We start from the raw sequence: 16492 nt of genomic DNA on the forward strand, positions 1-16492 counted from the left end.
GCTCCTTTCTAAATACGCGACTTCCTACCATTCTTCGTCCATGCAACTGGTGCTCTTGGACATCCAAATACAATACCCTAACATTGCCTCTAGGAATGCCAAGTCGAGACCTGAAGTGGAACTGAGTATTTTTCCCCATGTCAAAGACTGTGTTTATAAATGAAAAATGGAATCTCTATGTTCAAGGCCCCTGGCAAGTAGCCCACGGTTTCCACATCAAATACTGTGTTTATGAGTCTGAACTTGGTGTAGAACATTTTAGCATGGACACATTATAGCATACACACATTCAAAGACCCAACTTATGCGTATGAACGTTTTATAAATCAGACCCCAGGTTTCTTAACTTGATAAAAATGTACATGTTTTCAACATAGGACTCTATTTAACTTGGATTGTTATGTGTAAAACTCACTCTAGCTTCCTTAGTGTTGACTATTGATTTTGAATGTAAATGTAGTGATGACCTCTCAAGTAGCTGACACAGCAACTTGTGGTTAAACTGTCCGACAGGGCTTTTTGCTCAGCTGCAGGACACCTGTACAACAGTTTTCCAGAGCACACAGACTATTTTTAGGAATATCCACAAAAAATGTTTTTCTGTGCAGCAGTTTGGCATTTTAACATGAAATTCACTATTTAATAAACTGTTCATAAAAATAATAATGCTTAAACTAATCAGCTTTTTATTAACCTTGTACTATTTCAAAGAGCTGTAGTGGCACAATCAAGAGTACCAACTGGAAAACTCACAATAATGCTGTTGTGGTTGCTGCTACACTTGTCAACTCTCTAAGGCAGATATCCATGTCTTTATGTATGCACCACTGGCAGAGTACATTAAATAAACAGTGAAATGATGGTACTGATTACTAGACTCCCTCGTAATCACAGCTGTCTGACAATAGTCAAAACTGTTTTGGGACTTTGCCCTAAGCCAACAGTTCAGTATTTACATTATTGGATTTGAGCTGTCCTCTCCTCCCCCTTTCATTAACCCTCTGTGAATCCCTCCCCCTCTTTCTCATTCTCGCTCCCTGTCACTCATTTTTGCTGAGCGGGTCATCGACCTCCTCCAGTATCTGATTTCTCATAGTAGGATCCAGGAGAGAACTAAAGGGTTTTTAGAGGACTGACCATGTTACAGGTCTTTTGGACGGTTTCTTTCTTCCTGCTGCTTCACCAAACTTCTGCAGATGGTACGTTCTTCCTGTGCTTAGTATGTTAGTGGAGGGATAAGCAAAACAAAGTGAATTTGATGTGTTGAAAAAGTTAAGACGGATTTAGCCCCTTGTAGTGGTAAGTAATGATGTTATGTGTAGGCCATTGAGCCCGTAAATACTTCTCAAGAAATTTTGTATGAACGTCAAGGTAAACTTTCAGTGATGCTGATGTTGCTGCTGGAAATGTTGACTGACAGGTGGACTTTAAAGAAAGTGTTGTCTGTTAAAATGGCATCATTGCTGGCGCTGTAGGTGCATTTGCCTAATTATGCATAAATGTTGAAGGGACCAGCATAGGTCATAAGAATATTCCATAGTCAATAAGTCAATGATATTATACCTAGTTCTAATTGTTACTTTTATTTGGACTTAACTAGCATGTAAACAGTTCCAGGGTGAATATACTTGATTTTGACCAGGGGAGTGAGGTGCGACATTGGTCTCACCTCCCCCCCCCCCAGGTCGAGACAAAGAACCCTGCATGCATGGCCCATTTGAATAGACGGTAACACCCCTTAATGTCAGTGTATGTAACAGACTGTTCCCCAAGGAACAAGTCAGATATGCTGAGGTGAAGTTCTGTGAGGGAGGATGGATCTGAAAGTCTCTGTCTCACAAGTGGTCGGCCGCCATTCTTCAAGAATAAACCTGAATCCTGACTGATCAAACCTAAGACTGAATCTTCAATATATGGTATAAAACTAATTACCATCAATGTTAATACTTTTCTCACAAGTGGAACCAAAAAAATGCTGGTTCTATCCTCACATGAATGGCTCCAATAGGGAGGGAATGTACAAACCTACTGCCCTAGTCCTGTGGGAGAGCAGTTTATGTCAAATCCCCCAAAAAATACTACCAGCCATATCAGTGAAGCTATAAAAAAAAACATCAGTGTTTGTACAGTAATAACTTACTAATTGTGAATAATCAATATTTAGCCTTGACATTTTTTTTTATTGCTCCTTTCGTTCCAGTCCCTTTGAGCCCTAGCAAATGCCTTGTCCTTCCTGTTCGCCCTGTGGCCACCTGTCAGCTCTCCCACGAGCGCCGCTGCTCCAGATGCCCTGACTTGTAATGATTATCACCATGCTGTGTGCATTTTTTTATTCAGCTGACCAAGCAATAAAAATCGGCATTTTGATCAGCTCAATGAGGTGCGATATCTGTGAAATCATCTAAACAAAGGGTTCATTGTAGTTCTTTATCAACTTGGTTCAAAGAAAATTCAACCCAAGACATGAACCCCCTAGACTAGAGCAAGCAAGAGGCCACAGTGAAACTCTATTTGAACAGGAAGAGACCTTGAGCTTGAGGCGGGCCCAGTAGAGGGATAGAAGCAAGGGGGGGGGTTGAGAAAAGATGAGGCACAATTCCTACCTAGAATCAAGCAAATACTTCAGGCAAACACCCTGTGTTCAGTCTCGCAAATCACGATGATGAGCGTGAATCAGGCAGAGTGTGAGGTATCTATCTCCCGCTTTGTCATTGATGACCGTTCCTCTTTTTTCTTTGGAGAACAGGGGGAGAGTTGTGAAGTGATGTCGCAAAATTTTTTTTTAAAAATACACTCAAAACTCTACAGTTGTGTACTACGCCAGGATGATGAATAAATATTAGTGCTGTCAAACGATTAAAATATTTGATCGCGATTAATCGCATTTATGTCATAGTCAAAATTACTCAAAATTAATCGTGATTAATCGCAAATTTTTATCTTTTTTTTTTATTCGGTTTTTTTTTTTTCCATCATTTTATTTTTATTTGAATGCCCTTATCAACATGGAAAAGTTGATTGGCTTGCTTTATGCAAATGTTTTATTTTATTGAAAACCAATATTGCCAAACAGGGCGGTACAAAATAAAATGATAAAGTGCACATTTCAGGTAAACAAGGACTCAGCCTATAGTGCAGTTAACCGCACTATAACCGTAACGTTCGCCTACTACACAGTTTGCGAGGCCAAAAAGAATGTTTATCTAAAAAAAAAAAAAAAAAAATTGATTAAAAAAAAATTCACGTTAATCTCGCGATAAAAAAATGAACGGCGTTAAAATGGGTTTGCGTTAACGCCGTTAATAACGCGTTAAACTGACAGCACTAATAAATATCAAACAAATCTACCATACACAATACAATTAAACACTTGAAGAAAGATGCTGAGGGCTGCTAAACTGAAGGAAAATACCATAAAACTTCCAATAAAGGCCTGAGCTTTTTTTCTTGATCACTTCACCCATCACTTCACCCAGCATTTACTGGAAACACAGAGAGACTGGTGTTTGTCACATGAAGCCCTGATGCTTCTGAGAATTATATCGTAATTAGAATACCAGCTATATAATTAACCTGTGCACTAGCTAGTCCATCTAACTATCTAGATACCTACTATAGAGAGATTGGTGGGTCTAAACATTGGTGAAAGTTTATCATCATGTTAAATAATACAATAATAACAGAAAACAATCACCAAATCCAATGTCCGCAGTCAAGCATGCCTCCGTGTAGTTTGTGGGTGTGGCAGTCAAGGAAGGTAACAGCCCACGTAGAAAGGCCCAGTACAACGGTATGTTACATTGTAATGTCTTATTTAAAAAACAGCAACAAAGGTGCCATTTTTCACCATATGGCACCTTCAGTTTCACATAGCAAAAAATCATCATGTGGAATTCCAATTTGTACCTCCAGCGCTGACCATGACTCCAGTGATGATGATAATGGGCCTCATTCTCGAACGCAGTTAAGAAGAATTTAAGAGGAATTTCTTCTGAATTGGATTTAGGAAAACATTTGGCATTCATGAAAGTTCTCTCATCTGGGATTTGTTCTGAACTTCAGAAGACTTTCCGAACTCGAAATAGCAGTCGTAACTCGGCCAGAGTTTTCTCAAATGCGATTCCTTAAAAAACCACAAGATGGCCCCGTGGGAGGAATCGCATTTAAGAAAACTCTCCGTGTTAGAAGTGTTAATGAATTTGTGAGAACTCGTTGGTGATTGCGTTCACATCAACTCTACAGACATCCTCGGATTAAAGTAATTATAATAATAATAATTACGAGAATATTTGTATCATTAACAATTACGTTTAACATGTATAGTCATGATTCTACGAGGCACCGTGATGTCATAAAATAAATAAAAGGACTGCGCTCGTCTAGTGAGCGTCGTTTGGCACTGCCGTCTGTGCAAGTACGGCAATCCAGAATTTTCATTTGTAGTTCCACGTTGGTGGAACGAACTGCCTAACACTACCAGAGCAGGGGCGTCCCTCTCTACCTTTAAGAAGCTTTTGAAGACCCAACTCTTCAGAGAGCACCTCCCTTCCTAACTGGCACTTCGACTAGTGCTTAACTTGCACTTACAGCAGTTACATTCCTGCACTTCGTCTTTATTTTCTATTTCGTTTTTCTATTTCTTATGTAAAGTAGTATTTATTGTTACACTAGGTCTCTATTGCTCGTAGCTTGGCTGTTCTCTCCCTTGTAGCCTACATCGCTTTGGACAAAAGCGTCTGCTAAATGAGTAAATATAAATGTGAATGTACACGAACACAGCAAATGTAAGTGAATACATAAATAAGCACTAAACTCAATCACGTTGATATAGCTATAGTGGAATAGAATGGACACATCTACATCCTGCAATGGTCCACCCTTGAAGTTAGATCTGCGTTTACTCGACGGTGCTCGCTTTCCGCTTTGACATGAGTCGTTTACGAGTTGCTTTCGTGTAGATTCGGTCAATTCCGACTGCAGACGTCACTACGGTTGCGTGCCCTTAGAAGGAGCTGGCGGGGCGTGTATGTATGCAAATTCAGGAGCACGAGAACGCGCTTTCAATTTAAGAAAACTCTTCCGGTGGAGCACTTCTGCTGCCTAGGAACATATTTTCAAGCGTTCATGAATTTGTCGGATGTCTTTTTCTTACGTTGTTTTTCCGAAGCCCGTAAGAAACATTTCAGAAGAAACTTCAGAAAATGTTCGAGAATGAGGCCCAATGATATCAGTAATGTTTCTGACCATGACTCCAGTGATGATAATAATGATATCAGTAATGTTTCTGATGATGTTATTGTTGACCCCCATCAGTCTTCCTCCAGAATCAGGATGCCAGTCAGGTGCTTAAACGAGGGAAGCGGGCCAACAGCCCATTTGAGGAATTCCGGCAGGGCAATATGGAGCGGGAGTGTGTAGAGGAAGTTTGTGACCGGGAAGAGGCCAGAGAAATATTTGAGCATGAGGAGAAAACGGTATGTTTAACCACTCTCATTTAACCTTTAACCTCTCTCATTGTTTTGTTGCAGGTTCAGTTCTTCTCAGTCATTTTTCACAAGATAATTTTGACATAATATCACTGGTTTTTGTGCACATAAATGTGTTATTGGTGATCAAAATGACTGATTTCATTTTTTCTTATCAGGATGAATTCTGGAACGTGTATGTTGGTAAGATTCTCTTATATGTAATGAAGTGTATTGTTGTTTGTAGGATGGTATCCATGTTTAGTAAGAAGTCAAGACTCCTCAGTGGCATGTGTTGCCATACGAAATAGTTTACAGCCATTGGATAGACTTACTATAGCAGGCATTAGGGCATTGATAACCCACTGGCATTAGGTTATAATACATACATAATACATAATACTATAAACACCATTCATATGTATGACAAATACATCGGCCCAATCTTCATCCAATCATCCTACTGCCAATGGGAGATGGCAATGCTGCTTTTAGACTGGCCTCTAACCTGAAAACTGCCTGGCTTGGTAGTACCTGCCAGGGGTATGGTGTTTCTGCCTATGCAATTAGGACATATTCAATGAGTGTGGCGCTCATGTGCATATTCAAATTCATTTCAAGAGAAACTTGTAATACAAAAAAAGTTACTTTTCATGTATACTTTTACTATGTAAAGTCTTATTGTGGTAGGAGTAAAGGAAAAAATTAAGCCTATTTGGGTGTATTTGGGGCATATTCGATTAGTGTATAGCTCATTTGCATATTAAAATTCATTTTCAAAGAAACTTGTTATACAAAAGATTTTACTTTTCATGGGTACTTTCATTGTGTAAAGTTTTATTTTGTTAGGAGTAAAGGAAAAAAATAAATTTTTGAGGTGTATTTTTGCCATGCATTATTAGCACACATCTCAGATTGATGAGAATTAAACATATTTCCTCAACTAGGATTTCTTAGGACTTTTAGTATGTTGTTCTGGACACCTCATAGAAATGATATATGCTGAAAAAAATTATTTTACAATTAATTCTATTTTTGGCTCCAAAATGGGCACATTAGGCCCATTAGGCCTGGCCTATTAGGTAAAACCGCAGATTCCGGTCTTATACTTAAGCATAAATGGAAGGGTATAAGGAAGGGTGGTTGTTTTCCGCAAAAAGATGGGAGGAGATGTGTAAAGTGCGCCTAATTATATATTTAGTGGTATCCAGTGGCGTAACGTAGTTATCACGGGCCCATGTGCAGGCTATTATGACGGGCCCTAGTCAGTGCCGTAAGGCAGTGGTTCTCGAACATTTTACAGTCCCATACCCTTTTTTTTTTCATGTTTGTAACCGCCGCCGCCATGGCGCCTCCCCCCGCGCACATATTCTGCCTATACCACTTGTCAGTGTAATTTTTTCACTGAATATGGGTATACATCAGTATTTTTGGCAATGCGACTTGGCTATTCAGCCTATTTAGATTGACATATTTATGTCTATGGGCCCCGGCTAGGTGGGCCCAGGTGAGACCGCACCTGCTGCACCCCCTATAGTTACGCCCCTGGTGGTATCTACTAAGACTGCCTGACGAGAGCGCGTCTCTAATTTGTGTGAGAATTCTCCGCCTCACAAAAGCAGGTCTAAACCAGGTCTGTTCCATTTGTAATGAAACAAGAGGTGTTTTAGCATGACGTATCAGCTGCTAAATGAAAACTATGTGCGTGCGAGAAATTTGACACACTTTGTTTAAAAAAAGAAATACGAACATCAGGGCTTTGGGTGGGGATACGGGTGAAAATATTACTGAAATGTTATTTGTTTAAATGTTTATATTTGATATATCATTTAATATAGGCATATAAAATAATCCATAATATTTACTGAATCATGGCTGATTGTAAAATTGTGTAATTTTTGGCACCATTTTACAATAGTTTTCACGCACGCACATTTATTTTCATTGCTGCAATTAAACGTTCAGACAAGCCACAAGCTACCTGAGCCAAGGTAAATGGAACAGGAAACAGGAAGTTTATAAGTAAGCTACCTGGGCCAAGGTAAATGGAACAGGAAACAGGAAGTTTATAAGTAAGCTACCTGGGCCAAGGTAAATGGAACAGGAAACAGGAAGTTTATAACAGGCATGAAAATCCCTCACCTTTCGGCGAAATTCGCCGTTTTGAAACCAAAATAGGCGACCTACGTGAATCGTGTAGATTCGATGAGAAATGTTTTTTTTGGGGGGGGGGTGTAGGTATTCATATTCAGTGAACTGCGAACAGGTGCGCGTGGCAGAAGGGAGCGCGAGATTCAGTGAATTGCGAACAGGTGCGCGCACCAGAAGGGACCGCGAGTGCATGGAAATATTAACGCGAAGTTGCCTTGTTGCATCACATCAGAAGCTGAAAGCACGCCTGCTGAAGAAGACAAAGGGGCGAGGCTGAGACGTGGCAAAACAGCGAAAGCGGGCCATGAAGACACTGGTGGTTCAGGCAAAGAAGAAAAAATGATCTGGTTCTGAGAGTATTACGAACTGTAATGTAAATTGTTATTTTTGCCAATAAAATGTATTAAAATTAGGGCTGTCAAAGTTAACGCGTTAATCTATGAGATTATTGTGGCCGAGATTAATGCGATAAAATATTTTAATATTTCCGATGTGCATTGACACATGACACGAGACCGCCGCGTGCCTGCAGTCAGGAATAGGAGAGACCGAGACGGTAGTTGAAGATGGAGAGAGCAGAGGGATTGTTGGGCGGAAAGTTTTAGTTTAAGAGTAAAAATGACGGAACAACCGACAAAACTAAAGTTGTATGTAGCATTTGTCAAGCTGAATTTAGCTATCACAGAAGCAGCTCGTCTTTAAGTTATCACCCGACAGAAAGCAGTCCCAGGTTAGATGGTCGCTAACCCACACTCCACGACTTCACTAAAATAACTAGACCAGTCTGTGAAAAGGTTACCAACGCTTACGCAGTTTAGGTTGCCGGTGACTGTCGGCCCATCAACATAGTTGAGGACGGTGGGTTGTCTGAGGTGATTCGAATCCTTCAGGGGACAATTCTTACGATTTACCGTCGCATACATTCCTTGTATGACGGCGAGAGAGCACAAAAATTCAGCTCCTCGAACAAGCTGCCAGCGTCGCCCTTACTGGTGACAACTGGACGTCAGTCAGAAATGACAATTACCTGGGTGTCACAGGTCATTTTATTGACAATGTATGGAAATTGAGATCTTTTGCATTGGAAGTGTGCAGAGGAATTAATCGACGTCTCAAACAGATGGGAGATAAGTGGCAAACTGACCACTTTAGGCACTGATAGTGCCCGTATTATGTTGGCAGCTGCTAGGCTACTTCCATTTTAACATCTACCCTGCGCGGCACACAGTCTGTACCTGAATGAAAAATATTCATATTCATAAAATATATTCTGGAAAGAAAAGAGCAGACTTACGACGATAACTTACTACAGACGATAACACAAGTTAATGCAAATACCTAAATCAACATTTAGACACAGAATAATAACACAATAACAGCCACATATAAACTTGTCAAGGGAGGGGGATAAAGAGAGGGAATACTTGAATGGAGAGAACTCCTTGTCGTCATTGAGATGGGTAAGATGGGCAGATACCGGTAATAAAAAAACGCTGAAGACATTACTTTCAAGTTTGCCTTCAAAATAATTCTCTTGGTGAGGCCTGCATAAAACATTTGGAAAGGCATTCAGTATATCTTATTAGGAGTTGAAAACAAATCCTTGATGTTATAGGTGTTGTTGCACATATCCATAAAGTAATTCCATTTTACCATATTAGTACAACAATTTCAGCTGTGAGAATTGCAATTATTGTGAACTGTTACCTCTAAAGGTTCCCTGACATTCACTTATCATTTCTGTCTTTGGGGCCTAACAGATGGAGATGCGTGTCTGTCCCAGCCCTGTATGAATGCTGGCAAGTGTAAAGACGCAGTTGGGAACTACAATTGTTTCTGCCCACAAGAATTTCATGGTTACAACTGTGAAGTTGGTATGTCAGTATCTAGTATACATACTCCTCTGTTGATAGTGCACACTAGCCCTTGCTGGACTGCTACATCTATGCTAGTTAAACTGAGTACAATCTGATGATTTCAGTGATACTGTGTTGCCTTAACTGAGTAAGCTGTGTCCAGTGGGGCATCCATTCAAGATAGACCATGTAAATTCAATGTTCAGTGTTTTTATTTGGAGAAGATGACTTTCTGACTTTCCCATGATGTAGCGATCCCTCAGCTGTGTGAGAATGAGAATGGTGGCTGCGACCACTTCTGCCATGTCAGAGACAAGAAAATGGAATGCTCCTGCGCTAAGGGCTACAGCCTTGTAACTGGCAAATACTGCCGCTCTACTGGTAATATTTTATTGATTTTTGGTTTTAAACTAATACTGCCACTCTAATGGTAATATTTTATTGATTTTTGGTTTTAAACTAATACTGCCACTCTAATGGTAATATTTTATTGTTTTTTGTTTTTAAACAAATACTGCCACTCTACTGGTAATATTGTATTGATTTTGGTTTTAAACAAGTACTGCCACTCTACTGGTAATATTGTATTGATTTTGGTTTTAAACAAGTACTGCCACTCTAATAGTAATATTTTATAGTTTTTTTGTTTTTAAACAAATACTGCCACTCTTGAAATATGAACTCTCATTCCATACAGATCCCTTTAAATGTGGAGTTGTTCTTGCGGAGAAGACAAGGACAATCTTCATTTACATCCCAGATGCTGAAAACACCACATTAAATAATAATCCTACAACACATTACAACACACCCACAGCGACAGTAGAGAGCATTGTTAATACTACCATCAGCCCCACTTTATTCTTACCCTTGGAGGATGAGGTGGAGGAAGTGATCGAGGATGTTATCCTTCCAGAATCTGTAGGGGACACACGTGTTGTTAATGGAGAAGATTGCCCTCCAGGGGAGTGCCCATGGCAGGTGGAGTTTAAAACACATCACAAACATGTTGTCCCTCACCAGAAGACACACATACACTTCTTACCTACTGATCGCTCTCCCACATAAACATGTTGTCCCACACAAAGGATCATGCAGATACACAACCTGCTGACTGCTCACATCAAAGAAGAACTTGATCTCCTATGTTCAAATATTCAAATTCTTGTATGGAAGAATAATAATGGCATAAGTCCTCAATGCGAAATGACATGTCATGTTATTGTCATTGTCATGTATTTCAATTGAAAACATAATTTCCGCATTCAAAATATAATGCAAACTGTATTTTAAGAAGGTGACTGCTGGAATCCATGCTTATTTTCAATTGAAAAGTACAACCATGATGAATTGCAGTGCAAAAAAAGATCAACATGCCATTTTGCATTGAGGACTTCTGGCGCTACAATACATCTACCGGACATACATTTTTGAATAATATGTAGTGAAGTCAAGTATTTGTTAAGGGTCTGAGTTGTTTTAAACTTGTAAAAATGTGTACATTCTTTACAAGGGAATATTTAGAGGAGTTGCTTTCTGTTCGAAGGGAGTTTTTCATCGCAGAGTTCCTGCTCTAGGGTATCAGTCCTTGAGCTCTGTAATGTGATTTGAGATCATTTCAATTGCTATTGGTGCTTTATAAATGAACACAATTGAATTGGATTGAACACTCAATATCTAAGAATTGTATATTTTTCTACTTCTTTTTCAGGCTCTTCTAATGAACGAAGAGGGTATGGGCTTCTGTGGGGGAACCATCCTGAACGAGTTTTTCATCCTCTCAGCTGCCCACTGCATGAACCAATCCAAAACCATTACAGTGATTCTTGGTGAGTGTGTGTGTGTGTGTGTGTGTGTGTGTGTGTGTGTGTGTGTGTGTGTGTGTGTGTGAGTGTATTTGTGTTTATGTGTGTGTGTTGGATGGAGATGCTAACTAGGTAATAGTATTACAATTTCCTTTTCATATAATACACAGTTTCTTAAGTAGGGCTATAAAACTTGTGTAAAAAACACCTTTTGCTGAACAACTTTTGTGGAATTCTCCTCACATTCCTCAAGCTGTTCATCTGTGCTCAAACACTAATGCACAGTCCTGGCCCTGTACATGGGAATGAACCAAAGAACAGAGTAACCAGTCCAGTCCAGACCAGACACTAGACCATGGAGTAACCATAGTAACCAGACCAGACACTAGACCATGGAGTAACCATAGTAACCAGACCAGACCATACACTAGACCATGGAGTAACCATAGTAACCAGACCAGACCAGACACTAGACCATGGAGTAACCATAGTAACCAGACCAGACACTAGACCATGGAGTAACCATAGTAACCAGACCAGACACTAGACCATGGAGTAACCATAGTAACCAGACCAGACCAGACACTAGACCATGGAGTAACCATAGTAACCAGACCAGACACTAGACCATGGAGTAACCATAGTAACCAGACCAGACCAGACACTAGACCATGGAGTAACCATAGTAACCAGACCAGACACTAGTCCATGGAGTAACCATAGTAACCAGACCAGACACTAGTCCATGGAGTAACCATAGTAACCAGACCAGACACTAGACCATGGAGTAACCATAGTAACCAGACCAGACCAGACACTAGACCATGGAGTAACCATAGTAACCAGACCAGACACTAGACCATGGAGTAACCATAGTAACCAGACCAGACCATACACTAGACCATGGTGTAACCATAGTAACCAGACCAGACCAGACACTAGACCATGGAGTAACCATAGTAACCAGACCCGACACTAGACCATGGAGTAACCATAGTAACCAGACCAGACCATACACTAGACCATGGAGTAACCATAGTAACCAGACCATACACTAGACCATGGAGTAACCAGTCCAGTCCAGACCAGACACTAGACCATGGAGTAACCATAGTAACCAGACCAGACACTAGACCATGGAGTAACCATAGTAACCAGACCAGACACTAGACCATGGAGTAACCATAGTAACCAGACCAGACACTAGACCATGGAGTAACCATAGTAACCAGTCCAGACCAGACACTAGACCATGGAGTAACCATAGTAACCAGACCAGACCAGACACTAGACCATGGAGTAACCATAGTAACCAGACCAGACACTAGACCATGGAGTAACCATAGTAACCAGACCCGACACTAGACCATGGAGTAACCATAGTAACCAGACCAGACCATACACTAGACCATGGAGTAACCATAGTAACCAGACCAGACACTAGACCATGGAGTAACCATAGTAACCAGACCAGACACTAGACCATGGAGTAACCATAGTAACCAGACCAGACCATACACTAGACCATACACTAGACCATAGTAACCAGACCAGACCATACACTAGACCCAGACCAGACACTAGACCACAGAGTAACCATAGTAACCAGACCAGACACTAGACCATGGAGTAACCATAGTAACCAGACCAGACCAGACACTAGACCATGGAGTAACCAGACCATACACTAGTCCAGCCAAACAACACGTTGCTTCAGCAGCATGGAAGTGAGGGGAGTCATTTGATTGGCTTTTGAACTCAGATATCAAGAACCCTTTTCCAGAATTGAAGCTACAAATGTTTTAGTACGCAGGTTCTGTTACGATGATTCTTTGCCTCATCCATCGTATCGCAATCCTCTAACATTGAGTTGGATGGCTAGAAAGACTAGCAAGTAACAATGCATGAGGAGAAAGGTATTTTAAATGGAGTTTCAGATCAAAGTTTTTCTTTTTCTTCTTCTGCCTTTTTTCAAGAATCTTTGGTCAATAATATTATATACATAAACTTCTCCAATCCACATGGAATGGTATGGTTGTAGCCCCGCGTGGAAGAGGGGGTTTGTGCTCTTAGGTGTGCTTCTTCCATTGGTGCACCCCCTGAAGTGGGGGAGGGCCGAAGCATTTTTTGGGCAATAGCCCAATTTTTACGGCAAGCTGGCCTCTAGGAGCTGCATTACCCTAGCTCATTCCAACTCATATATGTAGTGCGCCACCAAGTGGATAATGTTCAAAGCCTAAATCTAGCACTTCACTAGCCGATATCTTGTGATGTAAAGGTTCAAACTTCAAGACATTTGACACCCTGCATCACTACCACATTCTTTGGACACAAATGTACTGACATTTTGTCCATAGGGGGCGCTGCAACTGTTCAGCTGTGTGAATTTCCAGTCATCAGAGACTAGAAAGCCTGTTCCACCTTCTCTACCAGTTAAACAAGAGATTTGGTAAAAGGCATAATTAATCAACAAACAAGAGATTTGGTAAAAGGCATAATTAATCAACAAAACAAGAGATTTGGTAAAAGGCATAATTAATCAACAAACAAGAGATTTGGTAAAAGGCATAATTAATCAACAAACAAGAGATTTTGGTAAAAGGCATAATTAATTCATTAATTGATAGTGCTGCAGATAGGATCCATGCAACACACTTTCGGCTATTTGATGGTGTCGCTGCATGTAGAACCCTAGATGAACGGAACAGGTGGGTGAAAGCCTGTTTAGCTGTGTGTAGATATACTGACACCTCTCTAAGAAATCCCAGAGACAGGGATGGATCAGCTCAGGGTTGGAAAGAACCCATTAACTGAAAGAGCAGCAGTGACCATCAGGTCGTTTAAGTAGTCCATTTAGAGTGTAAAAAGGAGCTCTGGTGTTTCCTTTTCCTGTACTGATGATTTGTGAATAATATGACGTTTTTGCAACAGAACAGCACTTTAGGATATGATCAGAATACATCTCTTTATGCACGATAAGATCAGTCTTTTTTGACCACTGCTCAAAACACTGACCCATGGATGTGTGGTGGTATACCAAGGTGCAGTGTAAACACATTTACAATCAGGGGAGCAAGACTGCTACATTTCAAGAATTACACAATAATTGATGGTGAACATGAATCAAATGAGTCTTGCATGGATGTTTAACCCGGGCTGAGACCGGATACAAAGTACATGCAGGGTTCAAAAACACGATCAGGATCAAAATAAGCAGGCAAAGAACAGAGCACTGGAAGGCTAAGGAACATAGTGGGATGCTGGGAGTATGAGGCCTGATTAATAAGAGTGGAAACAGCTGAGGTGAAGATCAGGTGATGCAGCAGGCAGGATCGCGGGGCAGGTGGAAGTGGCTTGTCTGAAGAGGCAAGAGAGTGGATCAGGAGAACACCACGACCACACTGAATGAATAACTAAATAAATTAATGACAAAAACCCCCAAACAATTCTGACAAGCAACAGTTATGTGTTCATGAGTTATGTGTTTTGAAAAACAGAAGAATCGCTACTCCTGGGGAAGACTGTCCAGAACACGTGGCGATATTGCCACCCTCTTACAATGTAATCTCATCTCACACAATCAGTTTAAAGGGATTGCTTGGCAACGCTCTTGGTCAGCTTTAGCTAAAGTTTTCATTAAACCTTTCATAACTAAAACTTCAGCCTAGCTTTGTATGATCAGATATTTCTTCATAGGTAAGATGAAAATTTTAACAAATCAGACTCTGTTGTTCTGTACATGACTGTTCTTGAGGAAATTAATTAATTTCATACTCATCTGACAACATTGTATCTCAGGGAACGTCTGTAAGAGTAAGATAAGCTACCTGGCTAGCTCAGGCAAATGTTACCATTTCAACACTGGCTGGCTAATGAAAAATGCTAACATTAGTCATTCACAACAAACATTACACACACAACATTGTATTCTGCTCAGACTTGGCCATTAGTATGACGTTTATTTCAGATATTTTATTTGGATAAAGAAAAACAATGTCTACATATCAGCTTTCTATTAGCTTCTATTCTTTTTTATCAACTATCTTTTTTTAAATGTAACTCGACAATGATGATTATGGTGTAAAAACGACTCATTTGTATTGAATGTCTGTGATTATTGATAAAGATACTATTAGTATTAGGTCCCTTATTAATGTCAGACTCAATGTTAAAAGGCTCAATATAGAATTTAAAGTCATAGGTCATTCATTGTGAAGTGTGAAATGCATTTTCTGAAAATTAATTGACTTACTTTGTATGTACTTGCGTTAACCAAGGCTAATTGTTGGCCATGGGTTTTCTCTTTCACCTATTTGTGTTTGTGCTCCATTGGTCTTTGTGTTTGTCTTTGTGTTTGTCAGGTGAGTTCAACACCCTGAAAGAAGAGGGCAGGGAGGCCAGTCACGAGGTGGAGCTCTACATCACGCACAAGAACTACATTCCTGAGACCTACCACAACGACATTGCTCTCATCAAACTGAAAACCCCTATAAAGTTCACTAAGTACATTATACCCGCTTGCCTACCAGACCGTGATTTTGCAGAGCGAATATTGATGCGGCAGGCGGACGGCATGATAAGTGGCTTTGGGCGTGTCCGTGAGGGTGGCCCACAGTCCACTCTTCTGCAGAAGTTGACCGTGCCTTATGTGGACCGTGCAACTTGCATTGAGTCCAGCAGCTTTAAGATTTCCAAGCACATGTTCTGTGCTGGATATGACAAGGAGAGTAAGGATGCCTGCCAGGGGGACAGTGGTGGACCTCACGTGACACGATACAAGGGCACCTGGTTTGTGACAGGGGTGGTGAGCTGGGGTGAGGGTTGTGCCCGTATGGGGAAGTATGGAGTGTACACGCAGGTGTCCAAGTACATCCCATGGCTGAATGGAGCCATGAGCCACATCATGTCCACAAACCTCAGGAGGAGAAGAGATGCGGTGCACAGTGTCATATACTTCTGAGTTTCCATAACAGCACAAGAGACAGACTGAGAGGAGAAGGGAGAAATGTCACTGTTTATGATATGATGATGCTGGTGAGATTTAATCCAATAAAAAAAATCTTGATGAGTCACATTTAGCTGTTTTGTAGTCTGTTCTATCCCTGGCGACTCATAGGGAAATTAAATGACTTGAGACTTAAAATACACATGTGAAATAAACTGTATACCATTATGTCCATTTGTTTTTACAGTGACAGGAAAGCTTTTAAATGTC

The 16492-nt window shown here is 40.5% G+C and overlaps 1 protein-coding gene and 1 pseudogene across 2 annotated transcripts; both read left to right on the forward strand.

Moving 5' to 3' along the window:
* Positions 1 to 1040: 1040 nt before the first annotated feature.
* f10 (coagulation factor X) lies at positions 1041 to 16351 on the forward strand. Of its 2 annotated transcripts, none has more exons than XM_012823295.3 (8): positions 1041 to 1199; positions 5314 to 5474; positions 5645 to 5669; positions 9377 to 9490; positions 9725 to 9853; positions 10170 to 10453; positions 11184 to 11301; positions 15639 to 16351. In XM_012823295.3, exons 1-8 carry the CDS (start codon positions 1139 to 1141, stop codon positions 16235 to 16237), a joined length of 1491 nt encoding a protein of 496 aa, XP_012678749.1. In that variant the 5' UTR covers positions 1041 to 1138; the 3' UTR covers positions 16238 to 16351. The 2 variants fall into 2 exon arrangements, with proteins under 2 accessions (XP_012678749.1, XP_031414027.1); XM_031558167.2 differs by having other exon boundaries at positions 1062 to 1199; positions 5325 to 5474.
* LOC116218274 lies at positions 2612 to 2766 on the forward strand (annotated as a pseudogene).
* Positions 16352 to 16492: the final 141 nt, after the last annotated feature.

This window comes from Clupea harengus, chromosome 21 (assembly GCF_900700415.2).
Source record: "Clupea harengus chromosome 21, Ch_v2.0.2, whole genome shotgun sequence".
NCBI classification, from domain to species: Eukaryota; Metazoa; Chordata; class Actinopteri; order Clupeiformes; family Clupeidae; genus Clupea; species Clupea harengus.

Bases quoted from the DNA above. Each gene is read 5' to 3' on its own strand.
- f10 (XM_012823295.3), top strand. From the start codon at position 1,139: ATGTTACAGGTCTTTTGGACGGTTTCTTTCTTCCTGCTGCTTCACCAA. The intron at 1,200-5,313 runs GTACGTTCTTCC...GACCCCCATCAG, and splicing joins TCACCAAACTTCTGCAGATG to TCTTCCTCCAGAATCAGGAT. The intron at 9,491-9,724 runs GTATGTCAGTAT...CCCATGATGTAG, and splicing joins TGGTTACAACTGTGAAGTTG to CGATCCCTCAGCTGTGTGAG.